This window comes from Zalophus californianus, chromosome 11, assembly GCF_009762305.2.
Source record: "Zalophus californianus isolate mZalCal1 chromosome 11, mZalCal1.pri.v2, whole genome shotgun sequence".
Taxonomy (NCBI): domain Eukaryota; kingdom Metazoa; phylum Chordata; class Mammalia; order Carnivora; family Otariidae; genus Zalophus; species Zalophus californianus.
Window position 1 is genome coordinate 11,094,407 of NC_045605.1, and position 19,802 is coordinate 11,114,208.

General features: G+C 54.1%; 1 protein-coding gene across 4 annotated transcripts in view; it reads left to right on the forward strand.

The window, feature by feature from the left end:
* Window positions 1–19,538, forward strand: part of ZBTB16 (zinc finger and BTB domain containing 16) — a 184,767-nt gene extending 165,229 nt beyond the window's left edge. For all 4 annotated transcript variants that reach the window (XM_035722771.1, XM_035722773.1, XM_035722772.1 and 1 more), the window contains exons 5-7: window positions 7,240–7,410; window positions 12,207–12,374; window positions 14,069–19,538. In XM_035722771.1, the coding sequence (XP_035578664.1) occupies window positions 7,240–7,410; window positions 12,207–12,374; window positions 14,069–14,298 (569 nt within the window). In that variant the 3' untranslated portion in view covers window positions 14,299–19,538. The remainder of the gene's footprint in view (window positions 1–7,239; window positions 7,411–12,206; window positions 12,375–14,068) is intronic.
* Window positions 19,539–19,802: the final 264 nt, after the last annotated feature.

Sequence of the window (19,802 nt, forward strand, 5' to 3'; positions counted from 1 at the left end):
CATTTCTGTCTGCTCTCTGTCCCTGCCCCTCCGCACCTGTAACCTTCTCCATCCTCTTGAGATGCAGACAGGCTTCCTGCCTGTGGTGTGAGTCAGCCTTGGGCTGCTCGTCTCGGTCTTTTTCTCTTGCACAGTGGATGATGCAGTTCTTCCGTGTCCTTTAACAATGACGGCGGGGTGGGGGGGTTGTGGGCAGAGGAGGGAGCAAGGAGAAAGATAGGGAAGGGGAAAAGGCAGCAGTCCCAATGATGGTTTTGGTGTGTGGCTACCAGGGTTGCCTGTGGCCAGAAATGGCATCTAGGAGTACAGAGGAAGTGGAAAGACCTTTCTGAAGGATTTGGGGGTCAGGTTGGGGGTGGAGGGTGGGAGATGGTTCCAGTTTAAATCAGGGTTTTTGCGGGGCGCCTGGGTGGCTCAGTCATTAGGTGTCTGCCTTCGGATCAGGTCATGATCCCGGGGTCCTGGGATCGAGCCCCGCGTCGGGTTCCCTGCTCGGCGGGAAGCCTGTTTCCCTCTCCCTCTCCCACTCCCCCTGCTTGTGTTCCTTCTCTCGCTGTGTCTCTCTGTGTCAAACAAATAAATAAAATCTTTAAAAAAAAATCAAGGTTTTTGCAGTCCCCCTAAAGTTGAGATTTTCTTCCTCTGGGGAGAAAAAACCGTTGGGGGTGGTGGGGAAGGCGGCTGTTGCTTGGCTGGGTGAGGTTAGGTGGGGTTGGACCCGACAAGCCTGTCTGTGGGCCGCGTGCACGCACATCCACACACAGGCGTGCCCGCAGTCCAGCACATGCACACGTGGCAGTCATAGCCAGCTTGCCAAAAAAAGCCAGAGTATATTTAGATCCCTCTGCTCTTTTGATTAAGAAACTGCTTATGCTGGAGATAATAAGAGCCTTGTTCCAAGAAGGTGTAGCACCTGAACATCCCTTCCAGCTGTGTACCCCTCTGATCCTTTTCCTTCCTCGCTATTAAAGAGCTAATTGGTATGGAAATGGCACAGGTGTAAACATGAGGGTTTTGTGGCTCATAATTTCAGGCCCGGTCATCACCTGGGTGAAATAAATATCCTGGATCTGTGTCACCCCTCATGCCTCTTGTTCCACCCTGGCCTTGGCTTTCTCCCATTCTTTGGCTATAATTAAACTTGTTTTAAATTGAGAGTCTGCAAGTTGGACATGCCCTGCAGCCAAAACGGGCCATGCTGCCCTTGGGGCGGGAGGGTGGATGAGCTGTGGGTCACCATCTCCAGAGACAGAAGGGAGGCAAATGGTAGCCGGCATATTTGCATGGGTCCTGCCCACGTTAGCTAGAACCAAGCTTTTCATTCAAGAGTTTATTTCTTTTTTCCTTTTTTAAAATTTGACAGAGAGAGACACAGTGAGAGAGGGAACACAAGCAGGGGGAGCGGGAGAGGGAGAAGCAGGCTTCCCGCCGAGCAGGGAGCCCAGTGCGGGGCTCGATCCCGGGACCCTGGGACCATGACCTGAGCCAAAGGCAGATGCCTAATGACTGAGCTACCCAGGCGCCCCTCAAGCGGTTATTTCATTCCATTACCTCTTTTATATTACCTTCAGCAATAAACCGTGTCAGGCAGACACCCTTGGAGCACACCTCAATACTGAGCCCCATTCGTTCCTCGGAAGAGCAGAGGAGGGGCTGTTCTTTGACCTGATACATTATTTCCTTGGATCCAGGCTAATTTATGTGCCCGGTTTACATTATGATTTCCGGATTGATAGAAAGCAGTACAGTTGCAGAATTTACATACTCAAAAACATGTGTCCCTTGCCTCCAAATAGCACTGGGAAGTTGGAGTTGGAAAGGGCAGGTGAGTTAGGAATGGGAATGCCGTTTCCTAGAGGAAGAAATGAAGCCCGAGGTCACAGCGCCAGGCAGGCTGCGCCTCAGGGCCGGCACTGAGGGCTTCCGCCAGATTCACTGCATAATACGGTAAAAAACTGGTCCTTCTGTGGTTTCAGTCTTCGCTGCCGACCCACAGAGCTCAGACACGGAGTAAGAACTAAGGGAGTCATGTCTAGCCTACCAGACAGACGCGAGAGGCCCCAACAAGATCAGATGCCTGTGGGTCACTTGGTGTTACTGATTTCCAAAGAGAGTCTTGCTGGAAGTGCTCGGTAATGACTTCATTTGGTCTGAGCTTTCCTCTATCTCTAGCTGTCCGGCTCTCTCTACTAGGACTGCCTCCACCTCCGGTCCCTTGCCTGCCCCTTGTGATTGTCCCACAATCCTTCGCCTCTTATGCACCATACAGTTAGTGACTGAGTGCCCATGCTACGCCAGGCCCTGTGGTCAGGGTGGGGGAATAGAAAGATTAAGGGAACAGTCCTGCTTTGGAGGGCTTACAGTCTAGTAGGCAGAGCTGAATGTCAAAAATAAATGCATCAGAGGGTTTTACATGCTGTAGTCATGAGGGCTTAGAGGAAGAAGATGTTCTTGGCATTGAGTCCCAAATGGTGTTAACTCATCCAAGATGCCTCCTCTAGAATCAACTTCCTGGAAGCAGCGGCCCAGAGTCAATAAAGCAACTTCAGCTCGTCTCCTGCTTAGGGCAGCCGTGATCCCCATCCGGGCTGTCCGTTGCTGCAGGGGGGTGCCTGTCTGAGGCGGGGGGGGCATGCAGGCTGGGATCCAGCCCTCTTCGCTCACCAGAGCCGTGCGCCCAGGCGACTATCTGTGTCTGCCCACAGTCAGAGGCATGATTTTCTAATTCAGACAAAGGCGGCGTCTGGGCTGGCAGGGGCTCTGCTATCACTTTATAGTTACAAAGCCTTTGCGCGTGGGTTTCTCATTTGATGCTCTCAGCAACAACAGTGTGGCAAAGGATGAGCAAACCCTGGTCCAGAGAAGTTCAGTGACTTGCTCAGAATCACAAGGCAAGTAAGCGGCAGAACCAAGACCCCTGTGCTGCTTTTGTTTCCCTTGGGCCACGCTGACCAGATGATTTCTTACGGTTTTCTGCAACCAGGGGAGGCTCCTCCTGCCTCCCCAGTGGTATCAGGCATGAGGTCTCTCTCTAGCAGAGGAAGGAGCACCAAGCATCTCTGGGGTTCAGGCGGTGTGGGGAGCAGAGGGGCGTAACCCTGCCCAGCCTCTTGCCCGGCCGCACATCTCCCGGTAACTAATGAATTGCTAATACAATTTTCTAGATATAATTTTATTTCCATAGTCCCACATTTTAATGTGTTTCCAAAAGCTAGCATTTATTTGCTTAATCTCCCAGTGTAATAGAATCTGCCCTGACTCATCATACATGCGAACAATCAGCTAGGCAGAAACTACAGCAAATTGTTTAATAACTCAAATCTAGTCTCTAGATTTTTAGCTTGCATGCACCAGTAGCTTTTCCCATGTCTCTTCCATTCCCTGCCCCCCAACCTCTTCCTTTTTAAATATTTTTCCGTCTTCTCAGCTGTTGGTCTCCAAACAGAAGAGAGGGGAGAGTGGATACGGGGCCTCAGAGGTCGCTTCTCCTCATCTCTGTACCTCGGCCGGTGTCCTCAGTGGCCAAGGAGGGCCCCTGAGCCTTGTGAGATGTCCCAGGAAGGGGGGGGAGAGGGACCCTTGCACGGACATGGTAGAATTTCCTTCCCAAGTGAGGGTGATATCACCCAAAACCAGCCGCCAGGGTGCAGAGCTGGCCATCCGGGGGCACCACGCTTCCCAGCTGAGCCCCCGTGCCAGGTCCTGTCACGCCATCTTCCCTGGACGTCATTTTTCCACTCTCCTCCCCCGGGGGGGCATTGCCCTTATATACAGGCTGGTTCCTGTGGGCACCCCCCCTCTGCAGCCGTTCCAGGCACCACACTGGCCCCACTGACCTTCCCTGCTTATCTCCACCCCACCCTCCATGGCTGTCGTGTGCCCCCCCCCCCACCGCTCTGCAGGTTGCTTGCAGTGTGTCCTTAGCCTGGCCCCTGTAGCCCTCCTTCCGGTCCTTGGCTTCTCAGTAGTCTTCATTTGTCAATGCCATAGTCCTCATGGAGTCACCCTGTCTTATCCCCTGGCCGGTCACCCTGTCTGTATCCCCAACTCGTCTGGGACCCCAGTTCTCTGGTTGGTCTCAGCATCCCCTCTGTCACCTCACGGTGCCTGCACTTGGTCACTGCACATTGAGTGTGCTGGATGGACACGAAGTGGGTTCGGGCCGTCCTGAGAGGTATGGGTGGCCTGCGGGGGGAGGCGGCTTTGAGGAGCCTTGGAAAGACCTGGGGGGCTGAGTGCTGTGGTGTCCTCAGGCCATCCTGCTGGGGGGTACCAGCCCGCAAAACTCCTCTGGGCCTGGCATTGTAGGCTTGGAGTGGCCCTACTGGGAATGTCACGCTCCCTCTGACCCAGGTGCCGTCCACCCTGGGGATGTCTGGGGATGCCTCAGGAGAAATCCGTCCTGCTGAAGGGCACAGCTTGCCCACGAGGCCTGCTCCAGCTTACCAATTCAGGGCAGCTGTTTGACATGTGGCTTACTTGGGGCCCATGCTGGGGGCCCTCGGGATGAAACAGCCAGGGCAGCCATGTCACAGATCTCGCTGCAGATGGACTGCGCACCTGGGCGTGTTGAGCTGCCCGGGATGGGCACTGAATGCTCGCCGTCAGCCCTTGAGCTGCCTCCGCCTGGCAGGCCGCTCCCCTCAGCCAGGTGCAGCCAGGCACCCCATTACCTCCCTGAGGTCTTGCCCCGGGACATGGGAAGGCTTCAGAGAGCTGTGCCTTGTGACCCTGCTTCCAGCCCGCTCCCCCGGGCCTGGGTTTTCTAACCGTCGCTGGAGGAGGCCCCGGACCCACTGGGGCTCCCGGCCCAAGCGGGATGAGAGCCAGCACGCTGGCCCTCTCGAGCCTCTTCCAGAAGCCCAGACAGACAGGAGGCATGCCCGAAACAGACCCGGGCCTAACCCTGCGGTGCCTGAAATCAGACAGACCTCGACATTTTCAAATCTCAGCTCTCCGTCTTCTGACTGTGTGACCTTAGGCAAGTTGGTTAATCGCACTGTTTTCCCATTTGTGGAAAGGGGGATGAGAGCGCCTGCCTTGGGGGGTTGGATGCACGTGTTAATTGAGATGGCAGCATAGATAAAGCACATGTATTAGTTCCTTTCCCTTGTGTTCGTTGAGGCCAGGAGCAAAACGGTGCTCTTGCTTTGTGTTCAGCCTTCCCTGGACCTGGATGCAGGCCGCAGCTGCACGGGTGGCCATGGGGGGTGGAGGAACAGGGGGATAGAAGGGTCTGGCCTTCCTGCTAGTTCATCCTAAACCCAGCCACGGATGGGCCCGGGGCAGCGAGAACAGACCAGCCCTTTGCTGTCTCTGTGGATGGACCAGGGTGGCAGCAAGGTCTTCATGCCGTCCCTCTCTTCACCCCACTTTCCTACACAGAGCTCCTTGATCCAGCACTGAGCAACCAGGGCTCTGCCCTTGCTCCCCTCTGGGCTGTGTTGACAGATGCTAGGCCTGTCCACCTTTCCCACTGGTGTCCTTTACACAGGGCCAGGCAGTGCAGGGCTGAACGCCAGTGATACTGGTTAGATGCCAGCAAGAGGGGAGCAGATGAGCTTCCCAGGGGAGCTGACGTGCTTAGGGAAGTACGATCCAAAAGGGTGGGCAGTGAGCACCAGTGAGGACTCAGATGGTGGGTCTCCATGCTTCCTCGTGTGCTGCTGTACCCAGAGAGGTTAGTGGCTCCCGAGCAGGATCTTTCTTTGTAGGATACCACGGGGTACTTGTCTAAGCTTCTGATCACTGCAGAGAATGGCCAGACAGAATGAAATGAAAATCTCATGCCACTCACTAGCTTCAAGTCCTTTGACAGTTGCCCACTGGTCTTGAGATGCAGCCTAAATGTCTTCACATGGTTTTCAAGACCCGCATGTGACCTGGCCCTGCCTACTTCTTTGACCTTCCCTCCACTGTCTTCCCACCTCCCTAGCGATTCTGTTCTTCTGTCTGATCCTCTGATAACTGCGTTTCTTTCCAGGCTAGAGTGTTCATGGATGCTCTCCCCCACTGGTCCCTTGTGCTGGGTGACATCTATGACGACAGCAGAGACTTTGTAGAGTTTTCCATGGTTAGATTCCCCAGTGCCCAAAAGGGAGTCCTCCTTAGAGAAGGTACTAGAGTAATATTTGTTGAATGAAGAGACTCTTAAGATGGGTGCTTTGGTGGGGTGCCTGGGTGGCTTAGTCGTTAAGTGGATGCCTTCGGCTCAGGTCATTATCCCAGGTCACGATCCTGGGATCGAGTTCTGCGTCGGGCTCCCTACTCTTTGGGAAGCCTGCTTCTCCCTCTCCCACTCCCCCTGCTTGTGTTCCTGCTCTCGCTGTGTCTCTCTCTGTCAAATAAATAAATAAAATCTTTAAAAAAAAATGATGGGTGCTTAGGTGAAGGGAGAACTGGTTAAAAGAAGAGGGTCTGTAACTAGCCTCCAGAGAGGATTCAGACCCAGGCAGCCTGGATTGGGACTGCATCTCTGCAGCTTCTGAGCTCCGTGGAACTTGGGACAAGTTGTGCAATCTCGGTGTCTCATTTGCCTCATCTGAGAGGGGAGGTGGTGGAGCCTGCCTTCCGGAGACGGGACTTTCACTTAGCTCCATTCAACCATGGGCTGGCACGTGCTGTCTTCGTGATTGTGATCCCCCACAGAGGCCACCCCGACTTCCCACCTCCTGCCCCAGACTCCCAAAAGTCCCCCTGACACATGCCATCTTTTTTTTTTTTTAAGATTTTATTTATTTATTTGCCACAGAGAGACGCAGCGAGAGAGGGAACACAAGCAGGGGGAGTGGGAGAGGGAGAAGCAGGCTTCCCATGGAGCAGGGAGCCCGATGCGGGGCTCGATCCCAGGACCCCGGGACCATGACCTGAGCCGAAGGCAGACGCTTAACAACTGAGCCACCCAGGCGCCCCGACACATGCCATCTTAATACCCTGCCTTTGACACAGCCCCCCCCACACAGCTGCTGACTCACGTTTGTCGTTGTGACGGATTTGTCTCTTTCTCCTACTAGACTTTAGGTGCCATAAGGGTGAGGAGTAAGTCGATTTTGTCCACTATTGAAGCCACACGCTAGGTGTTCCCTCAACACTGCATGGCCTGGCCCGCCTCTGGGTTCGCCCCCGAGCCTGGGGGAGTAGAGGCATAGCCCTGGCTCCTGGCTCTGGCTCTAGCCTGGATGAGTCAGGGGAGGCTGTGTGCTCCCCGCTCCTGAGCTCTCCCGCTCCTGTTCCCTGCAGGCACGGACATGGCCGTCTTCTGTCTGCTATGTGGGAAGCGATTCCAGGCACAGAGCGCGCTCCAGCAGCACATGGAGGTCCACGCCGGCGTGCGCAGCTACATCTGCAGTGAGTGCAACCGCACCTTCCCCAGCCACACCGCCCTCAAACGCCACCTGCGCTCACACACCGGTAAGCCCGTCCAGGGGATGGCTGGCTCAGAGTCTCTGGGAATCCATGTCTGCATTTACCTCCAAAAACATAAAGGGGAGGTGTCAGGCTGAGTCGGCCCTCAGCCCTTCTTTGCTCAAGGTGGGCATGGAGGGGCTTCCATTGTACAGGTAAACATTGTTCTTCTCCCCCTCCTATCTTGGGGACCTGTGGGTCTCAGTCTCTCTGCGCTCAATGGAGAGGGTATTCATTAGAAATGCAGGCTCTTGGGTTCCACCCTCAGAAACTTTGACTTCATGGATATGGAGAGGGAGCCAAGACTCGATGTGATGAATAAGTATTCCCAAAAGATTCGGATGCAGGTGGACCCAAAACGCATTTGGAGAAAAACCTACCCGCTTGGTCACCTCTCCCTGGCCTCCACCCCATGGACACACGCTCCTGACATCAGCCCTGGGCTCCTAAGGGCATGTTGCAGAAGTGGTCCTGCTTGCCCTAGAATAACAGAAGCACATTTTCTGTACTTGGCCATTAACCTTGATTAGGGGAGACGATGAGGGCATATAAACAATGAGCCAGAAAGTAGTCGTGAGTCACGGGGTACGGGCTGTGTGCCCAGGTACCGGCTCATCCCTGCCGCCACCCTCTAGGTTGACCCTGGGGGCCAGGAGGCAGATTGCTTTCTTGTAGCAACCTCCGATCCCCTCGCAAAGTAATGGGTGACTTAAATTCATCCCTTTCTCTAGGACAAAATTGGGTCTTCGCTGACAGCACATGGATAAAGGAGTGGCCCTTTCTGAGTCTGCGTGTGTCTCTGCTCATGTGTGCTCTTTTCTGAGTTTGGAGTGAGAATGGGGGACAGGGTGGGGTCAGGGAGATAGAGAGGCAGACTCCATATCAGGATCCGTAACAGGGTGTGGGCTCATGTCTCTTGGAGAGGGTATCAAAAGTTGTGTGCCTCAAGACAGGAATGGTAGGACCTTCTCTCTCCTCATTCTTGGGTCTTGTCACAACTCTGGGATTAAGTATGCAGGCCAGGCCTTTCTTGGGTGGCAGTCTCTGCTGATGGAGGGAGGGGCTTTTCTTATCATGGACTGAGCAGGTCTGTCCTGCCCAAGAGTGTGCATCCTCCTCCAGGAGCCTGCCTGGCCTTGCACTTTCTGATGTCATTCACTTGAGGGGAACGTATTGCCTTAAGCATCACCTGACTTGCTTGGAGTCATTGAGGTTTGCTGGCATAAGACAAGGGGAGGTCCCAGAGGGTAGGACCCGACAAGAAGGGCTAAGGAGGAAGGGATGTCTCCTCTGTAGTGACCGTGTATGCGTCCCCTGCAGGTCTGGGCACTCTTCTGTCCACACTTCCCCCCCGACTGGGTCCCCAAGTTCAGCCTTAACATGGTGGCCAGTCACCTTTCAGCCACTGCTGAGCATGCTGCTAGGTCAAATCAGTTGGCTGCATGGGACTTAAATGATCCCAGCCTGCTGAGTCCACCCAGGATATGCCCTGCTCTGCCCGTGCTCCCTTCTAAGAGTGCAGACATCAAAATATCACCTGCTCCTGTGTCAGTCATGGCACAGATCTGTGGGGAGGGGCTCTCTCCAGACAGAGTTTGGGAGAAGTACTTGTTTAATCTCGGAAACGTGGAGCACACTGCTGCCTATGCACGTGCGCACAAACTCCCATCGATTTTCACACCAGTGAGGCCCCGTGCACACAAGCTCTCTACAGGCCGAGCACACCCCCCACACAATGCCTCATTAATATTCCGTTGTTCTTGGCCCGGTTGCTGCTGGGGCCGGGTGTTTAGCATCGGCAGCTGTGTTTGGTAGGTTAGTCCAGCCGCGCTCTTGGCATTGATGGATCCCTGATTCACACGGCTCATCATATAATAAACTCTCAGCTGTGCTAAAGGGAGGGGCTGACAGGGAGGGGCCCGAGGAGCTGCCGGGGTGGGGCCTGGCTGGTGCCACGGAAACCACCAGGTGAGGCCAGGCCACTGGGGTCACAGATGCGCTGGGCAGGCCAGAGGGGCTCTAATTAGTCTCGTTTGTCCTGCACTTAATGTCAAGCTCATTAAAGAGGCTACAGAGTTAATCAACATACCACAAATTGGATTTTGAGTTCTGCAGTTAGTTTTGCGTACATTATGGCAACATGGACACCATTAACTCTCAGGGTGAGGATTTTAGGCCAGGTGATTGCCATGCTTCAAAGTGTGTGTGTGTGTGTGTGTGCGTGCACACGCGTGCATGCATGTGTGCATATGTCTTTTTTTTCTTCTAAGTTCTTTTTACTCCTTTCCCTGGGCTGACTCTGGAGATTTCCTATTTAAACTCATTTAACATGTGATCCACTTCATAATTAAATTCATAAAACTCTGGTCAAACAAACCTCTCTGCTTTAACCCTTTGTTTTTTAAACTCTTAGCCCCCCCCCCCGGAGGGGGAGGCACAGACGGCAGTTCCCCGCCAGCCCCCTCACCCCCCGGCCAGGTGGCTGCCGAGATGTACGTTTTAATTACCGGCTCTCGTTGGAAGTCTCACGTGGCCCTTGCTTTATTTATTTATTTATATCTTAATGAGGATACTGAATCCTTGATTAAAGTCGTTATCGTTGCCAATTCGGCCGGGAGGGGTGTCGGATGTCAGACGGGGGGGCTGTGTGTGCAGACGTCTGCACAGAGAGGGAGTGGCACGCGGGCACAGGCCTGCTCAGAATGACCCTCACTCGGACAGACGCACAACTGAGGAGGACCAGGGTCTGCACGGACCTCTGCTCCCCTGGGGTTGGGTGGGGCTGGCGGCTGGTCCGCACAGCCCTGGCAGAGAGGGGCCGAGCAGGGGCTGAGAACCCCGGGATTTGGTCTGTCTCAGACCTGCACGTGCCTCTGAGCCAGGGCTGTGCCTTCTAGATGGGTACAAACTGGGGGACCGGCTCTGCTCTTCCAACTTCTCCCGTCTGACTCCTCGTGGAAGTGCTCGCACCCACCCCTCTCTGCCTTTGGAGCTTCTTGCAGAAAGAGAGCCCTCAGCAAGCAGACCCCAGCATCCACTCCCCACAGAGCCTTAAAAACCCTTCAGAGCCATCAGAAGAGATGAGGATTTATGTGGGGACAGGGGCCTGCGTTTGGGGCGGTGGCGGGGGGAGGTTTGGTTAGCGGCCTGAGGAGGAGAGAGACAAGAGAGTAAAATATCATTTTAAAGAGGAAGTGAAGGCATAGGCATGCGAGTCTATAACAAGAAGGACAATTTATGCCCAGGCACGAGTGCAGTTTGACATGGGGATAATGAAAAAACGTAGGTCATTGTGGATGACTTAAACCTTCAGCAGCTGAAGAAAATGTATGAAATGCAGAGGACATTACACGGTTGGCAGCCCCTCACATCTGCAGAGGGACAAGTGAAATACAGTGGGCCATTCTTTACCATAAACTGTGGTTGTTGGAGATGCAGCCCAGAGAAATTGTAATTACAGTGACAAGACGAATCAGCGATATTTAAATATTCATGAACAAAGTCTGGGGTGATCCATCTATCTTTATTGTCTCTGCCTTCACTCCTGTAATAAATAAGTCGCTGAAGGCCTCACCTTTCAGCCCCCAAAGCCTCCACTTTGGGTACAAAGCAAAAGATGGTGAATCTGCACACCGCAACCTCTCACCCTCCAGGGGCCTGGAAGGGAGGCTGACAGGCACAGCCTGCAGGCCGAGGGCCGGCTGCTCTCCCCGAGCTTCGTCTGCCCGCCCCTTCCGAGCGTCTGCTCCAGGTCGGCCCTGTTCTGCGTCCCTGGGCAACGAGGGTTAACAAGACTCCCTTCTTGCCCTTGAGATGCTTCCATCCTGGAGGCAGGGTGTGCGTGGCAAGAGAAACAGGACTGCATGTCACTTAGCCATCTGATAAGTGATCACGTGTCCAGACTCCGAAACCAGATCTGAATCCCGACTCCACTGCTTACAAGCTATTTGACCTTAGAGAGACCATCTAAGCATCTCATTCTTCCCCTCTGTATGATGAGAATTCTGCCTTTCTCGTCAGGTTATTGCAGTGATTACGTGATAAGATGTGTGTAAGGTTCCTAGCACGGTAGCGAGCACTCAACAGATTGGTCCGTTTTGATTACAAAGTCCCATAAAAATTATCCTGCTACTACAATAACATCGTGCTAGGCATTTCTTCTTTTTTGGGACGGAAGAAAGTGACTCAGTGTGCCTGGGTGGGAGGCGCTAAAAGGACACTTCCAAACCATGCGGATGTGTGAGCGGGGCCTTGAAGGATCACTAGGAGTTTGCTGAGGGGCGGGGAGAGGAAATCAAGCAGAGGGGATAGTTGCTGAAGCTGTGGAGCAGGGAGAGAGCAGAAAGCATTTGGGGGACGGTATGTTCTAGTTCCCCAAATTGAAGGGGTGTTTTTGAGGGTAGGGGGGGTCAAGCTGGAATGGCTTTTACCCCTGACCTATGGGAAAGGGAGAGAAGGTAGCACGGGAAGCTGGGGGGCAAGTGTCAGAGTGCACGGGTCTGCTCTCCCGTTGTGGGAGCCTGCTTGCCGGGGCCTGCTCTTCATCCTTGAACCAGTCGGGCTCTCTCTTCCTGAGACTGGCTCTGGACCCATGGACGGGCCCTGGGCCCCAGCGAAGTATGCTCAGGTGTGCACATGCATGCTCCCCGTTCACACGGGGGGGGGGGGGGGTCCTGACGTCGTCTTTGGAGAACGGTGGTGAAGACAGGCAGTCTCTTCCTGGCACACTGACCGTGCCCTGCTGTCTCCTAGAGAGGGGACGGGGGGAGGCAGGGCCCTGATCCAGCCCTTTGTCCCCACAGGCGACCACCCGTATGAGTGTGAGTTCTGTGGCAGCTGCTTCCGGGATGAGAGCACACTCAAGAGCCACAAACGCATCCACACGGGCGAGAAACCCTACGAGTGCAATGGTTGTGGCAAGAAGTTCAGCCTCAAGCACCAGCTGGAGACGCACTATAGGGTGCACACAGGTACGGAGGGCCAGTGCAGGCCCCTGAGGCTGGTGCAGGGACCTGGGTGTCAGGGGCAGGGGGCAGGTGGTTCGCCAGAGCGGCCCAGGTGAGCATGGTCTGGGGCTGAGAGAGTGGGACGTGTTCTGGGAAAGGTGAGCCCGGTGGCCCAGGTGCCGCGTCCAGGGGCAAGGCTGAGGCAGACATTGCTGGTCGATCACAGCACACTTTCCGGGGAGCCAGACTGGCCTTCCAGGCAGCCATACCAGTAGCTTGCAGATGACATCGATTGGGGTCAAGTTGGCCTGATGGCTGAAAGCAAAGACTGGTATGGTTTCCTGTTCCTGGGGGCTAGGGGGCACTGAGTTCGGTGAGGATGAGCGCTGGGATGCTGGGAGTCAGACTGAGCTCCTTTCGGAGAGAGGAGGAGCCGAGGTACTCACAAACCCCTCCACGTGTAGAGTGCTTACCAGCACACTGGGCGATGGGGGCGGGGGGGGGGGGAGGTAGACACTCAGAAGGACTTCCCATGAGGATAAGAGGTCGTGGAAGGTAGTGGAATCTAGCAAACTAGGAAGCCTCCTCTGATCAGGGGAAACAGCTGTCCTGACCAGAGGACGGGGGAGAAGTGACCTCAGGCGGGTCCTGCTGGCCGAGGGGAGAGAATGCTTCCGTGTGCAGGGCGGGTGCAGGGGAGAACAGAGGATTCACTAAGGAGAGGATGCTGTGCTGTCACAGCTCTGCTTTCTCGCCTCCAGCTTGGGTCACAAGGAGAGCCTCGGGTGCTTGGTGCTGACCGCTAGAGTCACTCTGAGCGTTTCCCAGAGCCCTGGGGCTTCCTTAGCCCCCTGCCGGGGATGTGACCTGGCAAGCAGATCATTAAATGCATTGGTGGTGACTATTGTAAATAGCGGGTCGATAGTTAGATCACTTTGGCTGTTCATTACTTCATTATTTGCTGGGGCCTCTGCACAGAGGAGTGTCGATAGCGAGATGGCTGGCCAGTTAATTACTGTATCGAAACAAGGTTCCCTCACACCCTCTGCTCAGCTCCAGGGGACTCTAACTGGGAGGGGGTTGGGGAGCAGCTAGGGTGGGGCTGGGCATCCCAGGCTGTCTGTCCCTTGCCCCATTCTAGCCCCACTGGGAAAGCAGGGTCCAGGGGCAGCTTCTCGGAGCCTTAGAGGAGTAGGCATCCCAGATGGAGCATGTTCGAAGGACAGGGTTCCCTCACTTTCACCCCCCTACTCCCCACCGGCTGTGGCCCCGAAAGGACTCCACTCCTTGTTCCCCTGGAAAAGTCATCCCCAAGGGCTTTCAGGACTTGACTGCCCCTTTTCTAGGCCCCCATACCCTTTCTTCAGAAGGAAGATTCTGGGCCTTTGGGAGGGTTGAGAAACGGATGGCAGGGCTAAGGGTGTCTGAGCAACACCACAGCCACTAGCTGCATGTGGCTGGTGAAATGAGCAACAGGGAAGCGCCACGGAACACACAGCTCCACGCGGCAGACGCCCAGTGGCTCTGTGGACCGGTGGCTACCATATTGGAGGGTGCATCCACCATCACGGAGAGTTTTAGAGGAAAGTGCTAAGCTAGAGGGACTGATGTCCTCTCCACCAAGCGTGAGGGACCCCCCCACCCGCCGGCAGCGTCCCTGGGGAGGCCCTCATGGCCCTCTCCCTCTGTCCTGGCTCTCTCCCGCACTCCCCCCGCAGGTGAGAAGCCCTTCGAGTGCAAGCTGTGCCACCAGCGCTCCCGGGACTACTCGGCCATGATCAAGCACCTGCGAACGCACAACGGCGCCTCGCCCTACCAGTGCACCATCTGCACGGAGTACTGCCCCAGCCTTTCCTCCATGCAGAAGCACATGAAGGGCCACAAGCCCGAGGAGATCCCACCCGACTGGAGGATAGAGAAGACTTACCTCTACCTGTGCTACGTGTGAGCGGGGCCGCGGCCATGGCAGGGGGAGCGGGCAGCCAGGAGAGAGGCGTTACAGCGGGGCGAAGTCGACGAAGGACTGGGCGAAAAAAGAGAAATAGAAAAAAAGAAAAAAAAAGGAAAAAAAAAGAGACAAGAAAAAGGAAACCTGATAGCTGTCTGGCCTCAGAGTCTCTCTGGGGCTCCAGGTGACCTGATGCCCGGCCACTGCCCCTCCCCGGGGTGGGGGGGGCCCTCTGTCCCTCCTCTCTGGCTGGAGGTTGGCCTCATTTTCTTGGGTGGGGGCGGAGGTGGTTTGTTCAGCTCAGATGGTGGCGTATTTTTCTTTTCCCTCCTGCCAGACCCCCCCCTTTTGCGTCCAAAAGTGGAGGCTAGGAAGGGGGTGAGGGGGCCTCTGGTCAGAACCACACAATCTGCCTGCCCCCTTCTTGCTGACTCCTCAGAGGAAGGGGGCTGGGGCAGGGAGGGAGCCTGCAGGTGGTGGGGCTGGGCACGAGTCGATGGTCACATGGCAGCTCTGGTTTGCTGGGGCAGATTGGGGTGGGAGGCGCTCTCCTTCCCTTCCTACCACTCGGTTTATCTGTTGCTTCCCCTGCACCGCCCCCCCACCCTTCTGCCACATCCCGCGTGGTGCCCCCCTTAAGGTGTACAGCAGCAGCTTCATGGCTCTTGCCCTTCCCCCAGCTCCGTGCTCCCTGCCTCCCCGTGACTCCTGTCCTCCCAGTGCAGGCGGCCGGGGCGGGGGGCGGGGGGGGGGGGTCTTCCTTCTGGCCCAGCCTCCCTAGCAGGGAAGCTGCGTGTGACTCCAGAGCCCCCACCCTGCCCTCAGCTTTCTGAGAACACAAAATAAATGGAGTACCCCACCCTAGTTAAGCCCTGTCATGAGCGAGGTTCCTGCTGAGCTGCTTTTGCTTCCAAAATGGGAAAACATAACTCACTATATACTGTCCCACCAAACAAACCAACGCCAACCCCTACGACCCCTATTTCAGTCCCTAGGAGAAGGAATCCATGTAAGGACTCATTGTCCCAGGGAAGGACGCGGATGTCCTTGCGGGGGGTGGGGGGTGTTGCTGAGTTGTTCTGGGGGCCCCAGCCCTGGTGCAGAGAGCTGGTGCAGGATTCCTGGCTCTCAGAGCCCCCCCCTACACCCCCCTCCCCGTCCATGGGGAGGAGGAAGAAGGACAAGTTGAAAGCGCTTTGGCCCTTGTGTCATGTTTTGCTTCTTTTCTGTGTCCCCTGTTCGCCTGTTAGCACGTTGTACTTGAATTACCTCAGTTTTTTGTGACCTCATGAGCTTTTTTAACCCCTGTATCTCTTTTTTGGTTGGGGGTTGGAGGAAGAGGGAGGAAGGACGTTCTTTTCTGTTTCTTGTGTAAATTAAGAGTTGGTTTAATAGACTTCAGCTGGCCTCGGCCCTCCCCGTCCCAGCTGGAAGGAGCTGCGCAGAAGGAGGCGAGTACTCAGGATCTGAACGTGAGAGGCGGGGGTCAGCAGGAGGTGGGCGGAGGGGAGGGTGTGTCCGAGTCACTGGAGTCACTGTTGGCTCTGCCTGGGGCCCGAAGTCCTCTGTGTCCAGGAAGGGGTCAGCCTAAAACACCCTGGAGAAGATCCCACCTTTCTTATAGTTAGCTGGGTGATTAGGGTTGAGGGGCCTGTCCTATTCAGATCCTGGCAACTGTGTGGCCCCACCTCTGCGTGTGTGACCATGGTTGCCAAAACTGGTCTCTCTTCAGGGCTGGAGTGGGGATGAGCCAGGCTTTGTTTTGCGTGAGGGTGGGGGTGTTGTTTTTCTAAAAGCTACCTCTTATGTTCTTCCAGTTCTTCTTTTGTTCCCTTCATGCCTCCCATTCTGCTGCTCTGCTCCCCCCCTTCTCCCCAAACTCCCCACCCTGAATTTTGGAAAGCACATTTGCAATATTTGTGTTCACTTTGGGATGGGCCCTCTGTTTCATCTCACGCTTTATTTGTCAGAGTTGTGTGTGTGTGTGTGTGTGTGTGTGTTTTCTTTCCTTTCTCTGAGAAAGTTGTGGCTGCCGTTTTTATCTTGGGTTTTTAAAAGTGGTTTCGGGAAGTGGTTTTGGGGAGAAGGGTTGTGAGGGCTCTGGGGATGTCGGAGGGTTGGGTGCTGCTGTGACCCCCCCCCCCCCGTCCCTCGGTCCCAGCCCTCCTGCCCGCCCCTGCAGTCTCGCCCACCAAATCAGAAGGCCTTAAAAATTGTGTGTTGGGGGGGTATGAATTTGGGGGAACTGTCACTAGACTGTTGATGGGGGATTAGGTAGGGAGGATGCTATTTTGCAATTGTAATAATGACTTAGTGCTTTGGAAAGGAAAAAAAATTACACTTGAAATATGTGACTAGAGCAGTTGTCATGTTGATAATGTGAAAAGGAGGACATTTTCTGGGGGCGGGGCGTCTGTAAGAAACCGTTATGCACTATGCTTCCTCCCCCAGTTTGGGAAGAAAGGGGACTGCTGGCCCTCAGGGGGATCGGTAAATCCCAGAAAACCAATATTTTAACAGCAAGATATCATTCAACTTTGGTGGGGAAGGAAAAAAAAAAATCAAACTATTCCATAGACCTAGCTGACATCTCTCACTCCCCGCCCCCACTGTTCCCACGCAGCCTGGGTCTCCTGCCCTATCCATAAAAGCTGAGAGGGTTGAGCTAATATTTACAAATTGTAATATTTTTGTAATGTTTGTTAGTTCCTTCGTCAGTTCTATAGGACCTTGCCCTTTCCTTTTGTAATGTGAATAGGAAAAAAAAAAAAAAGACAAAAAAAATCCGCCACCACCACCACCAAAATATCCCTTTGTCCGTGCGCGTGCGCGTGTGTGTGTTTTTTGTGTGCGGTTGTGTGTTGCATCATGCAGTACTGTTGTAATCTGGTGTTGCCGCATTGGACGGTACTAAATGAGCACCTGTCTGCCTCCCACCGTCCCCGAGGGACCCTAGCCGGAAAGGAAGGACAGAGAGGGTCAGGGCAGGTGGCGTCTGAAGGGTACCGGGTGGGAGATGCCCTGCGCTGGTTTTGCTCTCGCCCTTCCTCGCCCTTCCTCCCCCATGGAGCCTCGACGCCCTGCAGAGAGTCCAGCATGCCTCCTCATTCGGACCTTGCCAAGGCCCTCTTAGCCAGGCCTACTGGCCGAGGTGAGGATCAGAAAGTATATGGAATCTTTAGATGGGTCTGGATAAGGAGGGCTGGGGAGACGAGGGAGGCTGGAGGATGCTGTCTCCCCAGGTGAGAGCTGAGAGTTCCTTCCCCCCTTTTCCTTCTGCCGTCTGGTCCCTTGGCCAGCCGCTGTCTTGAGCTGTGAACGGCTGACGACCGTACTTGCTACTGCCTTATCCAGCATAGCGAAGCTTCTCCAGCCCGGAGAGACCGAGCTGGTTCATGGTCCCTTTCTAGCGTTCAGCTCCTACAGGCGTGTCCCTTCATGCTTTTGGTGACATTTACCCGTCATGTGCTCTTTCCCTATTCACTCCTTCATTCATTCAAAGCATTAAAATCCTATTTGTATATAGGATAGACAAATATAGAGATATATATATATAGCAAGAGAGAGATATAAAATAGTAAATATCATTGCTGCTTTGGGCTGCTTTGGAGGAGGCCAGGGATCGCAGGAAGGTAGGTCTGGGGTACAGGGGTGGGGAGGGAGGCTGGGGGCCCCAGTGATTCAGTACAATCCAGGGATGCAATGCGGGCTGGTTTAATCTTTGTGCCTGAACAGTTTCTCCATGTGTAGAAAATGAAACAAAACTGCTGCAATTTTTCACAAGTGTACGGTACCCTTCTGGATGCTGTTGGTACCACCGGCTGCAGGGGTGTTAAGGCCCTGGAGAGAGAGGGCCACTTGGCTTACCTCCTTGGCAGGGGAGTGAGCACTGGTGGGGTGGCCTCCGGACTTTGTCCGCGAGAGCTGAGGGGTGGGGGGCGGGAGGAGATGTGTGGATGGTTCCCTGCACAAAGCCCAACAAGAGTGAAGGATGGGGGCACCAGCTGTTAGAAAAGCAGAAGAAGATCTGACTCTGTTCATTTTTCTGAGGCCTGTGTTCTATCTTTTTCTACCCTGTCTGGTTTCCTCCTTCCCTGGAGCTTCGTGGCGGCACTTACCTGGATATTTCAGCAGGAGGGGAAAAAGCCAGATTGACCCAGCTCAGGGACGCTGATGCGTGGAGGAAAAGGCAGAGCCGGGCCGGGAGAGGGGTGCAAGACAGACCAAGGAGGTTGGGTCAGGGGAGAAGGGTGGGGAGCAAGGGGCGCGGGGCCCCCCAGGCCTGTGAGCTGGCTGCCCTGCTTCCCCTGGGTCCTCGGCGTCCCACTTTGCAGACAGGGTACCAGCCTCCTGGTGTGTGTCCTAGAATTCGTTCACATTAGTGTGTTATGCATGATCTTTGTAAGGTTAAGAAGCCGTGGTGGTGCACCATGACATCCGACCCATATATATAAAGATAAATATATATATATATGTATGTAAATTATAGCACTGAGGGCCCTGCTGCCCTGCTGGACCAAGCAAAACTAAGCCTTTTGGTTTGGGTATTATGTTTTGTTCTGTTATTTGTTTGTTTTTGTGGCTTGTCTTATGTGGTGACAGCACAAGTGTTGGTCTGGTCGCTCTGTATTACGGAATAGTGTTTTTAATTAATTGATGTTCTAGTTCATGTCTACCTCAGCACCTCCTCTTAGCCTAATTTTAGGAGGCTGCCCAATTTTGTTTCTTCAATTTTACCGGTTACTTTTTTGTACAAATCTCTCTCTCCCCGCCCCCACGCCCCCCACGCCCCGCCCCTGAGCCTCCCCACCCCTCCCCCAGCCCCCGCCCTGCCCCCCCCCAGTCTCGCTTGCCAACCCTACCTGTTCTTGTCCCCTGATGCCGTTCCCCCTGACGTCGTGCGGTCCTGGTCGCAGCTTTTCCGCATCTGCCTTCGTTCCGTGTAGATTGATGCGTTTCTTTGTAATTTCAGTGTTTCTGACAAGATTTAAAAAGGAAAAAAGAAAAAAAAAGAAAAAATGAATTTACTGCTGCAGGTTTTTTTCTCTCTCCATGTGTCACTAAGTGAAGTTTGTGCCTTCTATAGCAAAGAGAATATTTTTTACATCCTACTAACAGTAGATTTTTTTGTAGTGAACATTTTTTGTATTTTTATTTATAAGTCTCATAAGAAAAATAGCAATGTTCAGTTGTATACCTTGAATCTGCAGTTAGAAGAGAATAAAGTTAATTCAGTTGTCTCTGGCTTGAAGTGTCCCCTTCTTTAAAAAAAAAAAAAACTGCTTTGTCTTTTCTGCCTTTTCTTGGGTGGTTAACACTAGGTGAACTGAGATTTCTGGCTGGGGATGGGGGAAAAGAAAGCTCTGGGGTAGTTATGTGGCCCTTTCTGTCACGTTTACGAGGCACATACGTGCTCCACGACATCTTTGTCTAATACTTTTTTAGTTAAAAATAGCATTCAGTACACTATGATTTGGTCCTTGGAACAATGTATGAAGTCAGCA